The sequence below is a fragment of the Arachis ipaensis genome, chromosome B4 (genome assembly GCF_059453495.1).
Source record: "Arachis ipaensis isolate K30076 ecotype BB chromosome B4, ASM5945349v1, whole genome shotgun sequence".
In the NCBI taxonomy this organism is placed as follows: Eukaryota; Viridiplantae; Streptophyta; class Magnoliopsida; order Fabales; family Fabaceae; genus Arachis; species Arachis ipaensis.
Window position 1 is genome coordinate 6186912 of NC_142439.1, and position 15905 is coordinate 6202816.

General features: G+C 30.2%; 1 protein-coding gene across 1 annotated transcript; it reads right to left on the reverse strand.

Moving 5' to 3' along the window:
* Positions 1-814: 814 nt before the first annotated feature.
* LOC107637537 (MYB-like transcription factor ETC1) lies at positions 815-2176 on the reverse strand. The gene is made up of 3 exons (XM_016340944.3): positions 2010-2176; positions 1728-1818; positions 815-1084 (listed from the first exon to the last, which is right to left on the reverse strand). Exons 1-3 carry the CDS (start codon positions 2074-2076, stop codon positions 976-978), a joined length of 267 nt encoding a protein of 88 aa, XP_016196430.1. The 5' UTR covers positions 2077-2176; the 3' UTR covers positions 815-975.
* Positions 2177-15905: the final 13729 nt, after the last annotated feature.

Below are 15905 nucleotides of genomic sequence, written 5' to 3' on the forward strand. Positions count from 1 at the left end.
ATATTTGCAAAAAATTCTTTTTTCTTTATCCTTGACGAGTGCTTGCAAAATCTTGATAATATTTAAATCTAAAGCTTAACCATTTATCTTTTTCTATATAGTAGTATATAATTGATACTTTAGTTAATAAACGTTATATATATATATATATATATATTCACAAATGAGAATATCCATCTTGTTATAAAATTATTTTTTAAAAAATTTAAACTAATAAAAAAATATATAACTTATTATATCTCTAACATATTTTTTGAAATAAGAATTTTTTTAAATTTTACTTGAATCTTTATATACGTTTTTTATTCTCTTTTTTATTTATCTTATGCACTTTTAAAATTACAAAAATGATCGAACTCTAATTTTTTTAGTTATAAAAAATTTGACATTATGTCATAAAACTACTTCTCTCACACACTTATCACTTATAGTTATAAAAGTATTTTAAACAATATAATAAACCTAATAATGCTACTATATATTCTGATAACTAATATGATATAGATTATCTATTATTTTACTATAGTATGCTTTGTGACATTCTATTTTAAGATGTATATTTTAGCAAGTGCACACATTTTTTTGACAAATAACAATGTAAATATGTTTATTCTATTTTTCCCCTTCCTTAAAAAAAAACAATGTAAATATGTTTGCTTGGGATAGAAAAAATTTATATGGTTACAAAAAAGAACTATTCATAAAATTTTGTATTCTACTTTTACTCTTTAACTATATATATATTTAGACGTTTTTTTTTTCATCTTTTATATATGAAGTAAAATAATGTGCAAAATTTTAGAAAGTTAGACCATTTAATAATAATAATAATAATAATAGAAATTTAGAGCATTTAGTAAATAAGAATTTCCTAAGAAAAATTCAGTAAGCAGTTGAATTTATTACAGCAGTGAATCAGAGCAAAACAAAAGCACAAGAAAAGGCGATATGATTGGGGTTTGTTGAAGGAAGATATTATGCAGAGGAAGAGCATTGGTCACTGGGAAATGCGCACTTTGAACTCCAATACTTTTCAATCTCTTGTGCTGTTCTTCCAGGGATTCTCCCAGCGATAAGAGACCACCTGCCACAACCAAAATAAAAGTTCTAAAAACAAAATTATTGTATATATCACATGCTTTAGAAAGCTTAAATAATAATCTCATATGGGACAGTGCTTAAGTAAACTTTTTTCTTAAAACTAATATTCAATTCTAAGGAATTTAAGAGAGTTAAGAAGAGAGATCGAAAAAAAAAAAAGAAGAGATGAAACAATGTGGAATTAAAATCTTGACTGAAAAAAATAAAAAGATTTCCATTCCTCAAGATATATGGATTAAATGAGGTAACGCTACTTAAGCTAAGATTTGTTTAGCATAAATATATGTTCTCTCTCTTTTTTCCTTTTTTTTTTTTGAAAAAATTTCTTTTTATATATATTAAATGGTGAATTCTACTCAACTCTTCTAAAATAACATGTAAGTTATTCTTCATCATGTGTCAAATTTTAATTGGTCATCATCTTAACCATAGTTAGATTATTTTGTAGTTTATTATTTGAGATAGGTAATAATATAATTTCTTAAAATATCAAAACCCCACTTCTGTTAATTGAAGGACATTTCCACTCCTCTATTATTTCTTCGTCCCGTAGCTTCATACTTCCAAACACAAATTTGATTCTATATCCAGACAATAAAGGCTTAAGGAGTAAAGATCAGACAAACCTCTTCCCAACCAATCTAAACATCCTGGCAACAAGATCTTCCTCATCTTCGGAGAATTCCAACATAGTAGGCTCCTCCTCTTGTCTCATCTCTGACATGATTTAAACATTCATACATATAAAACAGAGATATATAATATGTAATAAAGAGAGATCCTGTTATCCATAACCATATATATATGTACAGGAAAAAACAAGGCAGAAGAAGCTAAGTGAAAGATGGAATAATAAACACAATAACACTTGAAAATGATGATGTTGAAGTAGTTCAATATATAATAACCTTTCACAAATTGGTCAGAGCTAGCAGTGTTTGCTTCAGTGGTACTATGATGATTGGAGTCACTCATCTTCTATGTTTTTTTTTTCTTTTTTCTCTTCAGCTTAGAAGATTATTGTGGAAAGGACTATAAAATATAATAAATGGTGTTGGTTGCTAGATAGGGGCCGGATAAGCTACTATTTATAGAAATGAAGATTGTGATGATTAGGTACTACCAATTTGATACTCAAGAGAGGATATAGAGCTGACAAAAAAATTTTTAAAATATTGCATTCACAAAATAGTTCATGAATAATTTAAAATACCAAAAAAATAATTAATAAATATTATATTTTTAATAATTGACTAAATTTTTTTTGTATTTAGTAAACAATTTATTTATTTGATCCAAATTTTTGTGATAATATTTGAATAAATATTTAAAAGATGCATAAAAAAATTCAAAACAAAAACTTATCTCTAGATTTTTCTTTTTTTTTTCCAAAAAATTTTGATCATTCACAATAATTTTTTAAAAAATATAATTTAATATAAAATTACTAAATTTTGAAGATGATAATATCTCATTTTTTCAATGATTCTTGTCAAAATATGATCTCTAAAGTTTTTTTTAGAATATATATTTAATATCTAATTTTTTATTGCATTTAAAAAAATTTTTAGATACTTATTTATCATTAACATGTTTTGGAATTATTTTTGTGAGCGTTATAAATTTTTAAATGTTTTAATAATTTATTTTTACATATTCATATTAATAGAAAAATTCGACCATACTAATAAAAAGAGAAAATATAAGGAGTTAATTTTTTTTAATTATTTTAAAATATTTTTTTGTTCATTTTCTTTTCATTGACCCACACTTGTTAGGATTTTTTATTTAAATAAATTAAATTAATGTATTAATTACTAAAATAAATAATTTTAAAAATTATTACCGAAATAAGTTTGCACGTATCTCGTTTACAATGTAAACGATATAAGGTATGTGCACGTGACATGTGTATATCTCGTTTACAGTGTAAACGAGATACCAAAAGACAAATTTTCAACAGCTATAAAAGGATTTCAACTTTTGGCATTCTCTACATATATTTCATATCTTCTTCTCTCCCGTTTTTCTCACAAAAAGAAGGCAAAAGTGTCTAATAAAGCGGATATATAGTTGTGTGTTTACCCCAATTGTCGTATGAGAAACGACGACAGTGGGGTGATATTTGAGTGTGAGAATCCGTTACTGTTGCGCACTCGGCGTGTAAGTTTGTTGTCTGAGTTGAAAAGTTTGATATTGAGCAACTTTGGTGGCATAGGGACGAGAGAGGTCGGAAGGGTGGGGTATAGGTTGCTAGCACTATTGGGTAATAGAGTTTTCCGGTTTTGACTATTTCGGCTCCTGGGGGACGAGCATGTGCGACTCATATTTGACATCCATGAAAGAATCATGGCGGAACAAGTGATGGAGCTTTCTGCCGAGGTTGGAGACATTGGTAGTGGTGGTTCTGTACACGCAACCTATGTGTAGGACGACCGACCTCTCGCACCACCACCGATTCATGTCGCCATTCCAGTGGAAGACATGGAGGTGGGTGAGGAAGACTCTGACGAAGAGTATGTTGCCGATAGTGCCGATAGTGATTCTTCTGAAGGGAGTGATGAGGAGGAGTTTGTACCGGAGATGCCGGCCGAGACAGTGGTGCGCTATGTTTTGCCTCCACCCTACCCAATTCTAGCGCTATCAGATGTACCAAGTCACTGTCATACATTGGATTTGGACGCTATGCATGAGAGAACTTTGTTTTTCAACACCGAGGAAGAGGATTACAAGCTAGACGGTGGGGTAGAGTTTCGGTTGGGCCAAAGATTCAAATGCCGAGATTCAGTGATGCAGGGTATGAAGAACTACAGTATTCGCAGAAGTGTTGAGTATCGAGTGATCGAATCGGATCGACTAAAGTACCATGTGCATTGCCATCAAGTTGCAAATAGTTGTCCATGGAGTCTCCTGTTGCCCTCCGATAGAACCTCGGATACTGGTGAGTTCATGTTTAATTAAACCTTATTTAGTGATTTATTATTGCTATATGTTGAGTAGTTTCCAACCATGGATGTTTTATTTCGTTAGGGAGGTCCAGAAGGTTGGTGGAACGCATACTTGTTTAGTACCCGCCATGTCCCAGGATCATCGACAGTTGGATAGCGGTCTCATTTGCAAGGTCATCTTACTGTTGATACAGTCCAACCCATCTATCAGCATCCCTGTCCTGCAAGGTGCAGTCCGACAGAGCTATTACTTTAAAGTCTTCTACAAAAAGGTGTGGATGGTGAAGCAAAAGGCAATTGCTCAAATATATGAGAATTGGGAGGAGTCATACAACAAGGTGCCGAAACTGTTTCAGGTGCTACAGAGTTGTGGAATATTTGTGAGCTAAGGGTCGTATCGTACTACGACGGGCACCTTCTGGTCCGCGACTGTAGCATGTTCTACAAAGTGTTTTGGGCCTTCCCATCCTATGTTGAGGCTTTCAAGCATTGCAAGCCATTTGTTTCCGTCGATGGCATGTATTTGTATGGCAGATACGATGGGGTGTTGCTTATTGTAGTGGCACAAGACGGCAACAATAATATCCTGCCTATTACTTTTGCTATTGTGGAGTCTGAGAGTACGGAGGCATGGTCGTTCTTCCTTACTAATTTGAGACGACATGTCACTCCACAAGACAGCCTGTTGGTTATCTCTGATAGATCACAGTCATAGGATACATGAAAATTCCTCGCTCTGGTGGACACCACTGAGAAAATTTCTGGTATATCCAAGACATCAACAGTGGAGTACAGCTAGCGATGTCCGTGATGTCTCAGTGTACTGCTGAGCACAGTGACTGGTACGTCCAAGCCAACACAGTCGAACCCCAAGACAACGCCCGGCACCGCCTAAAGTTCTGAAGCAGTGGCAGCCAACGCAGATCAGTAACAAGATGTAACACCTAGCATACTGTCGGAGGGTTTCTAGGTCGTCCGTCGGTGGCATCTGGCGAACACGGTCCCGCAGCCATACAAGTTTCGGTGAAAATGACTCATTCCTCTGCGTCGCCTGCTGTGGTACCACCGGAGGCCTGGCACCGAGCAGCCGCTCCACCAACTCCCATGTCTCCGTGCAGTACCACCTGTAGAAGTCACAGAAGCACTCCCCAACTGGGTCCCCGTGTGCGCGTAGCCCTAGGTGGTACGCCACGTCTTGTAGGGTGATAGTGGCCTCACCCCACGGCAGATGAAACATGTGGGTCTCCGGACCCATAATCAGGGAGTTGTCGAATGTGAAATCCCTGAGAGGCACCGTGTCGCCGAATCCAGCCTCCCTCAGATACGGGACGATGTGGCGTCCGGTGGAAGAATGGTATGACTCACTCGTCGGGGCAGGAAAAGGCGAGGCCTTTGACAAATAAATATATATTCACAATTATTAAAAAATAAAAAATTGTATAGGTCCATCAACGTATCAAAATGTCTTGACCATTCTATACATCTGCCTAACAGAATTTTACACATATGTACTAATTGGATTTATGCCGACACGATATTTTTCTACTACTATGTACTTTCTTAACTAATACACGTTTTTTCATTCCGTTACGTGAATTTAAAACATTCAATAAAGTTATTGATAATCTAACCAACAAAGTCTGACTTAACTTAATAATCTAACTATCAAACTTGGCTAGTTACTAACTAAATTATAATTATGTAGTAACAATCTAATACACGAAAAATAATCTAGAGTTCCAAATTTTTATCAGTGACCTATTCCTAGTGATACAAATTGTATTCTAGTTCTTGGCAAGTACCCTAGCTATGCCTATATATATATATAGGATTACATAAAACTCAAGATAACAGGACTAACCGCAAAGTCGGCTACCCCGGCGTAATGCCAAGTCTCATTTAGCCTGTTGATGTTCGGATCATGTACATCTACGCGTGCCATCATCGTATTATTCGATAATATTGATAGAACAGGATAAAAGAGTGGAGAAAGTAGTCGAAAGATACAAACTAGGGCCTAGAACCTCGTTGTTAACGACATGTATATATAATCGTAACCCAGCCTTATCTTATTTACAGTGTAAACGAGATACGTGCAAATTTATCTCGTTTAAATTGAAATACGAATTTCAATAATAATTTTTAAAATTATTTATTTTAATAATTAATACATTTATTTAATTTATTTAAATAAAAAATCCCACTTGTCAAGCTTCAACTTTAATTCGAAATATATTTTACTCATCTCTTTTATAACTTCTAACAAAATCATCATTAATTTTGACAGCAAGTTAGCAACAACATCAAATATTATGTTTGTTCAAGCCAATCTTTCTAACATATATGGTCATTAATCTTCTATTTTAAAATCTAAGTGTCTTATGAAAAGCGTAAAATATAATATAATTCGGATCGTATTTACATAAAATTCTTTATGAATATTCAACAAATTCATTTTCAAACATTATAAATATATAAGAGACTTAACACATTCGAAATATATTATCTAACCCTAATATTTATTTTTCTTAGACTATCACTAACTTAAATATCAAAATTTCTTACAAGTATTTCCACCGACCAATTCAAGGATCGTGTTGTGAAAATCTCCTTCCCCCTCACAAAGACTTCACTCAAATAACCTCAATCGAACAATATATTAATTTGTATTTATTTATAAGGACAAGACACTAAAATATAGATATAAAAATATAAAATCGTGTTTGATAAATGAGATATGAATAAAAATATTATATCTTGAGATACTAAATTAATATATTTTGTGTATTCTTTATGACAAAAAAATACCGAATTACTAAGTAAATACACAATTTATTTTTTTATTATTATTATCAAATTTTTATAATTATATTTTTTATTATTTTATTTTTTATTCTAAATTTTGTATGAAAAAAAATGAAAATAAATTAGACTTTATTGATTATTCTATTTTATATTCAGTGTATCATCAAATAAAATATACAAATACTAAATTTTGTGTTTTTATTTTTTATATTTTATTCTCGTGTCTTGTTTTGTCTAGTCTTATAGATTTATTAAAATTTCAATATACTTTTGTGTAACAAGAGATATTGAACGAAACATTAAAATTAAAGTGAATTCTACTCAACTCCCTCTAAAATAACATGTAACTTATCTTTTATTATGTGTCAAATTTTAATTGGTCATCATCTTAATCATAGTTAGATTATTTTGTAATTTATTATTTGAGATGGATAATGATATAATTTCTTAAAATATCAAAATCCCACTTCTATTAATCGAAGCACATTTCCACTCCTCTATTCTTTTTTCATCGCGTAGCTTTCGTCCTTTCAAGCATCGCCGTCGTGACAAAAAGCGCCAACGTCGTCATCATCATCTCTTAACGATGTCGTTGAATTCTCGTCGTAATTTTGTCCTCCTTCCCAATATAGTCAGTATTTATTGCTATCTCCTATCCTCTCATTCGATTCCTCTTTCTGCAGTGGATCATTCGTTATCAACATAATTAATGGTTCGTTTGGTTATTAAATTTTTTTATTAAAAAAATATATCTTTATTTAATTACATGATAAAACATATATTCATATGTAAAATATAATATAATAAATAAATCTATTCAGAGTACTTAAAAATATAATTAAAATCATGAACATACAAATATAATAATAAATTTTATTTTAAACAAATAAACATATCTTTTATCATATATAAATTATTTTAAAAAATGAATAAATAGTTAAAATTAATAACACAAGTCTAAAATGATAAAATCTAACTTTTTTACAAGTATTTTTTATAGTATTTTTATTCTTTTAAATTTTAATTTATTAGTACTTTATTATTTACTTAATAATTAAACAAATTATTTTCATGAAAAATAATTTTTTGTATTATTTTAAAGAAGAGACTAATAAAACAGTTTAAAAAATAACGTAAAAATAATATTTTAAATAAAAAATAGTTAATATTAAAAATTTTTAAATGCAAAAATAAATTGTATAGATATTTAAGAGATAAATATGAAATACATGTCTAAAATAAATAAAACAGACAAAAATAATTCTCTATTTCTCAAAAGTACTTCTATTTTTATATTTTATTTATTTTATGCATGTATTTCATATTTATCAGTTAAATATTTATACAATTTATTTTTGTATTTAAAAATTTTAATATTAAAATTTTTTATTTAAAATATTATTTTTATGTTATTTTTTAAACTGTTATATTGGTCTCTTTTTTAAGATAATAAAAAAATTTTATAAAAATAATTTGTTTAATTATTAATTAAATAATAAAGTACTAATAAATTAAAAATTAAAAGAATAAAATATTATAAAAAATACGGTAAGAAAGTTGAATTTTATCATTTTAAATTTTTGTTGTTAATTTTAACAATTTATTCAATTTTTTTAAATAATTTATGTATGATAAAACATATGTTTACTTGTTTAAAGTACAAATTTTATTATTATATTTATATGTTCATGATTTTAATTATATTTTCAGTATCTTAAATAGATTTATTTTATTATATTATATTTTATATATAAATATATGTTCTATTATGTAATTAAATAAAGATATTTTTTTAATAAAAAAATTTAATAATCAAATTAACAATTAATTATGTTTGTAAAGAGTGATCCACGCAGCAGAAAGAGGAATCGAGTGAGAAGACAGTAGATAGTAATGATATCGGCGCTGGCTATACTAGGAAGGACGGAAATTTAACAACGTAGCCAAGGAATGATACGTTGAAGAAAGAGAGATTGCGTGAGAGTGCAGTAGATGACGACGACGTCGGCGCTTCTTGTCATGACGACGACAGCGACGGTGATGCTTGGAAGGACCGAAGTTACGCGATGAAGAAAGAACTTACGAGTGAAAAGGTGCTTCAATTTAAGGGAGTGAGATTTTGATATTTTAAGAAATTATACCATTACCCATCTCAAATAATAAATTACAAAATAACTTAACTATGGTTAATATAATGACCAATTAAAATTTGACACGTCATAAAAGATAAGTTACATGTTATTTTAGAGTGGATTGAGTAGTATTTACCTAAAATTAAACATATCTATATATCACCTTTTAATTTGTTTACAAATTCTAACACAATTTCGGTTTGCATAAGTTCTCTCAAACTCTACGTAATCAACAAAAATGATTTTTCTAACTAGTATTTAGAGTAAAAATAAGACAATGAATTAACAAATAAACTGTAAATACTAAAACGTAACATATGTTATATCGACGACATAGAATATGTTGTTTATAACTTAAATAAATAGTTAAGACTCCTAATATTTTGTAGCTAAGACCGTACCAATAATGTCTTTATTGAAATATAACAATAAATAGAAAATAAAATCCTTAGACTTTTCCTTTTTTAAATAAGACAAACTGGTATTTACTGTGTGGTACGAAAGCAGAAAACAACGATTCAACGAACACATTAACAGGGTAACGATTCACATGTGGAACAATAAAAAAAAAAAAATTAAAATAACAGGAGAGCTTAACGTGTAAATTTCAAATTTCTCATCAGGAACTTATTATATACTAACTTGAGCAACACAAAATTTCTTAAGAATATGTATGGTTGACTAATTTTAACTATTTTTTTGTCACAAATTTTCCTTTTCTATTGTACCCTTAGCCCTTTAATTTCATTTCAAAGACATTATTATTATTATTATTATTATTATTATTATTATTATTATTATTATTTAGACTGAACGAAACTGACAACATGTCTCCAAGTTGTCTAGGAATTTTTGGCGGTTTCAGTTTCAATGGCATGATTTCAGTAACTTCTACACCATAATTCAACTTCAGACCTCAACTATACTCATAATTTTTCTTCACATAGTTTCAGCCGTAATTATTTCTCATTTGTTTTTTCTTTTGCTTTATATAGCGCCCACAATGACAATGATGATGACCATTCAACGTTCGAATCCAAGTACTCTAATTTCCTCATCATATTAGATATAAAAGAAAAATGGTTGCCACGAAAAACACGAGCAGGGTGATGAAAAGCACTAACTTTACATGAATAAATAAATAAATAAAAAAGACATCAGTAATTTCAATTTTATATATATTCCAATAAATGAATGCATTTGTATAAATAAATAATAGAAATTAAATATTGTTTAAACATATGCCGAGGGTAATTAATTGGGATCAGACATCGACTTGGCAATTATTATAGCCCCATAAGAATAGGATGTCCTTTTGCATAATTGCATGTGTTCAAGCTTTCCATGCAATGCTGGATGAACACGTGGAGCCTCAGCCTACTCCCAAAACCAAGCCTTAGCTCGTTTCCATCGGTAGCACGTTATAGATATTAGTTCGCTAGGGAGACAATGGCTTATGGATCGAACTCTTGATCTTTTAGATTTAAAGTTCTAATATTATGTCATAATACTACTCATCCCAAAAATTTCAACTGATGAAAAAAAAAGTAACACTAATAATTATATGTCTAATACTTCATAAATCTTCATTATACATATTGTACAAATATTTTATTGACTCCAATCCTCATCCTTTTCCTATACATATATATATAACACTCAATTTAACTATGCTAGCCATCGAGCACACCACAGCATCAGATTTAATTTAGAATTAATATTTAATTTGTGCGTAAAATTTGATATTTGATTCAATTTTATAATAAAAATTTTAATAAATTTAAAATAAATTTTAAAATTTATAATCGTAACTCGTATTAATTCTTAAACTATTTTCGTTAATGACATGTTGATTAGATATATTAACTTATTATATATGATTTGAATTTCTCATTCAAAACTTACGTGATCGAGACCTATTAGAGCTTTTTAAAATTTGATTGATGCCCCTAAAATTTCAAAATTTTTAAATTAAACTTGTTATTGTCGTATTTGTGAGGATGTCAGAGAGCTAGCAATCAAATTTATAGGAGGTCTAGTATATCGGGTTCACATCAAATCTAAGAAAAAAGTAGTCTAAATCTTGACAAATTAACTTACAAAATCGAACATATTATTTACAAAAATTAATTCAGATGCTAACGAACGTGAGTTACTATTATAAATTTTGAGGTCTAAATTGAGTTCGTTATAATTGATCAATTTAAATTCGTCTCAAATTTTAAAGGTCAAATTGAATATTTACTAATAAAATTTGATAGCTAATAGTTATTTACGTAAAAATATAAATATAATTGTTAAAAATATAAAAACTAGCTAATTTAGTAAAATTTTTTAAATTTTTAAATTATTTTTAATTATTATTTTTACATAAATATGTTTTTATATGGATAATTATTTTTTTTAAATTAATAAGACTAGAGTTGATGGTAAAAGTCAATAACAAAAATCTAAGTTAAAATAGGGATAAATAAAATATTTTAACGAAAGGTTAATTGTAAGATGAAAAAGTTTTGTCATACATAGAATAAAAAAAAGACTTAAATTTATTTTAAAAATTAATAAAAATAAAATAAAATATTTCATATCATGGTCATCCAGCAACCAAATGACCAATCATAAAAGAAAATCTTCCTCTCTTTATTATTTTGACTTTCTGCCATAATATACACCTTAACGGATAAGATTGTATATCTAATAAAGACAAAAAAGAAAAATAAATAAATCAACAAACTTAGATTTATATTGTCTTCACAGTTCACATAATGAGATCAGTATAGCTTTGATCACAGAGATGGCAGCAACGATGATTGAGGCATATAGCGAGGAGATTATGAGGGTAAGAATAAAATAAAAATTAATCATTTAGATTAAAGAATAAAATCACGACGTTTAAAAATGTTATAAATAAAATTGTAAAAAATAAAAAATGATAAACATAAAAGTAAAACTAATGTTAAAACTTAAGACTAAAAAAATCTTTATCTATTAAAAAAATAATTAAAAAAATTTTTGTTTTTTTTTTAAATAGTTTTTGAGAGTCAAACTAACGATGTTGAAAAAAATCTACGAAAGAAAATGATCTTCTGGATAAAAGCACAAAAAAAAATTAAAATGAATAAGGAAGAACATGCGGAAGATCACATAGAAGAGGAGAAGACCCCTCAAAAAATGCAGAAAAATACTGTAGTATCAACATAAGATATGTAAGATGCTGATATAGTTTTAGAAGCCGTTCCTCAACAATCTCAAAAAGCCTCTTATAGAGGTAAGTTGTTGAATGATGATTTTGATAAACTAAACTCTGAAGAAATTGTTGAAATGGTAACAGAAGAATACCTTTTTGATGATGAGGTGATGGACCATGAAGAGGTTTTTAAAGTTCCCTTCAATCCAAAGCTATATATTGAAGTTACACTAGAAGAGTATGATGAGTGGTGCAAGTCTTGGAAGCAATCTCTTATAGTGAAACCGTTGGGAAAGAAGCTTAGCCTCCAAACTATGGAGAGGTGGGCCAAACAAAGGTGGACAAAGAATGACACGATTAGTGTTATGGAATTAGAAGGTGGTTTTTTTTTTTTTTTCTGATTCGTTTTTCGGATCATGAGGACTATGGATATGCACTTTTTGAGAGACAGTGGATGATTGCGGATCATTATCTGCTCATATAGCTAGCGATGACGCCCTCTTTTTCTTTTGCAGGAGACTGAAGTCTAGAAGGTAGCGGTTTGAGTGAATACCAAATCTTCCAACAGAGTTGTACAATAAGTATTTTCTATGAAAGGTGGGAAAAAATATTGGAACCATGTTCAAGGTGGATGAACACATTTTCATACACTTTAGAGGCAAATTTGCACGAATTTGTGTGGAGGTTGATTTGAAAAAACAATTGGTATTGTCCTTCTCAGCTCTAGGAAAAATTTTTCTATTTGGTCTATGAAGGCCTCCACCAAATTTCCTTCAATAGTGGCCGATATGGCCATCGGCAAGGTGTTTGGAAAAGAAAAATGAAGTGACTGCTATTGGAGGAAGAAAGGAAATGGCGAATGAATAGAACCACCGTAAAAGAGTGGCAGCAGCTGTTGTCCAGAACCAGTCGGAGTCTTGTGTTCAGGCAAATCAAAAAGAAAAAGAAGTTATTACGGAAAAAATCAAGGAAAAATCAGCAGAATCTGGTCGTTGCAAATACAAAAATAAATCAAAATTTAATAATTTGCGCGAAAGATCAGGATTTTGGAGTTAATACGGAAGAGGGCCCATTTGGACCATGGATGATAGTAAAAAAGAATAAAAAAAAGAAACAAGTAGAATTTTGAAAAAGTGAATGGTGAGTAAAAAATCAGTATTAATACTAACAAATTTGACGTGCTAATCAATTTAGAATCAAATGGAAAAGGAAAGAATCTTAGAAAGGAAACAAATCAACAAGATAAGTCAAAAGAGACAAGGATTATGGCTAAAGATAAGCATCAGTATACTAAAACAACTAATATTGTGAAATGTCAAACATCTGGAGTAAAAAGGAATCAAATGTCAAAATCTCAAAATGGAAAGTCTATTGAAGTACCAAGAAGAATAGTGCTGGCAAACCAAATATGGAGAAGAAGAAATCAGCTCAACAGGAGGGAGACTTAAGTAAACACAAACTCATAAAAGAAATCAAGAGAATGGCAAAAAAAAGGGGAAAAACATCATGAATATTGGGAGCAGTTCAACAAGCTGTTGAATGACATTCACAGAAATTACCAACAAAAAAATTACGTTAACTTAAATGATCCTTTGGACCCCAAGGTTAGTGAGCTTATCGCGGTAACTATAGGAGGAGGAATATTGGAAGAAAAGACCAAAGGAAATGGTAAGGATAAACCTCCAGAAAGAGAACTTATCTATGAAAAAGATACTACCATGATGGACAAGGAAAGTAGCTAATCTTCACATACTCCTAATGAAAGCAACATAGAAGAAGGGGCTCCAAAGCCTATGGAGACCTAATCTGTTTATCTGAATAGACCAGGGAGTTATTATCCTTATCTCATGATCTTTTATTATATTTGTTTTAATTATGAATATTATTACATGGAATTGTAGAGGAACTTCATCAAAAGGACTTCAGTCTATTATTAAAGATTTAACTCAAAAATATAGAAGTTATTTTTGTATCCTTCTTGAGACTCATATTTCAAGTTCTAAAGCATAATCAACTATCAAAAGGTTTGATTTCAATGACTAGTGTATTAGCGAGGCAGATGGCTTCTCCGGAGAAATTTGGTGCTTGTGGAAAAAGAATGAATGGAATATTAAACGTCTCCATATACATAAACAATTTATTCACCTTAAAGTGAAATGGAAGGATGAAGCTTTTTGAAATTTCACTGCTATTCATGGTGGACCACAAGTTAGTAAAATAATGGAGCTCTGGTAATGTTTGGACGATATAGCTGGAAGCATAAACGGACCTTGGTTTTATGGAGGAGATTTCAACTCTATTACCAATCTTAATGAAACAAGGGGTTCTTCTAACCTTTCTCAAGATACAAATAATTTTATAAATTGTCTTAATACTTGCAATTTATATGATTTAAATTTTTGTGACCCTCCCTTTACTTGGCAAAGAGGGAATGTTAAAAGACGTTTAGATTATTTTGTTGGCAACCTGAATTTTTCTGCTAGATTTTTAGATGTGTGTGTTAAACACTTACCTAAACTTAAGTCTGATTATTTACCTATTCTCCTTGATTTTTAGATGGCCGAAACTGAGGTTGGTCCTAAGCCTTTTAGATTCTTGACACCTTGGATCCTCCACCAGGATTATAATAATATGGTGAATCAGATTTGGGACAAAAATAGCAGTCTTTTGCAAAATATCCAAAACATTACTAACAACACTAGAATATGGAAAAAGGAAGTCTTTGGTCATATTTTTAGAAAAAAGCAAAAAATTCTAAATATAATGGAAGGCATTAATAACAAGTTGTCTTTCATTATAAATCCATTCCTAGAAAAACTGCAAAGGGAGTTCTGAAAGGAGTATGAAGCTATAAATGTTCAAGAAGAGGCTTACTGGATTCAAATGTCAAGATGTAATAATATAAAGTTTGGAGACAAGAACTCAAGATATTTTCATCAAAAAGCCAATGGAAGAAAGAACAGGAATAAGATTGTGGCTTTAAAATTTGAGCAAGGAGAATAGGTGAAAGATGTAGTTTTTCTGAAAAATTGGGGAATCACCTACTTTAAGAATTCTACTCAGCAGACTCGAATGCCTCCACTTTCCTTATCACTGGTTGTTTTATGAAATTACTGGGAATAGATTACATGGATATTTCCAAAATGTTACAACTGAGGAGATTAAAGATGTACTTTTCAATTTGGAAAGTTAGAAAGCACCAGGTAGTGACGGTCTACCGACAAAATTCTACCAACATTCATGGAATATTGTAGCAAACTCCATAATCGACTGGATTAAGAAAATTTTTTAGGATCCAGATAACACTGTTGAGGTTAATAGAACTCTAATTGCGATTATTCCTAAAATTTCCTCTCCTGAGAATTTTTGGCACTTCAGACCTATTAGCCTCTACAATGTATGCTATAAATTTGTGACAAAAAAATTTAGCTTTTCGTTTGACAAAGTATGTGCCTACTCTTATCTCTAATACACAAGCTTGCTTCATGCATAGCAGGGTTAGTGTAGACAATATCCTAGTAGCTCAAGCGGTGGTTCATATAATGAGGAACAAGAGTCATGGCAAAAGAATGATGGTTATCAAAATTGATCTAGAAAAAGTCTATGACAGATTAGACTGGAGTTTCATTATAGCAACTTTGGAAGATAGAGGCATCCCGAAGAATATTAATAACATCATAAAAATTGTATCACAACTTCCACTATGATCCTCCTCTGAAATGGCTCACCGTC

Coding starts and splice junctions, on each gene's coding strand:
- LOC107637537 (XM_016340944.3), bottom strand. CDS start 2,076: ATGAGTGACTCCAATCATCATAGTACCACTGAAGCAAACACTGCTAGC. Junction 1,819..2,009: donor CTCTGACCAATTTGTGAAAG/GTTATTATATAT, acceptor AAATCATGTCAG/AGATGAGACAAGAGGAGGAG. Junction 1,085..1,727: donor TTTAGATTGGTTGGGAAGAG/GTTTGTCTGATC, acceptor TGGTTGTGGCAG/GTGGTCTCTTATCGCTGGGA.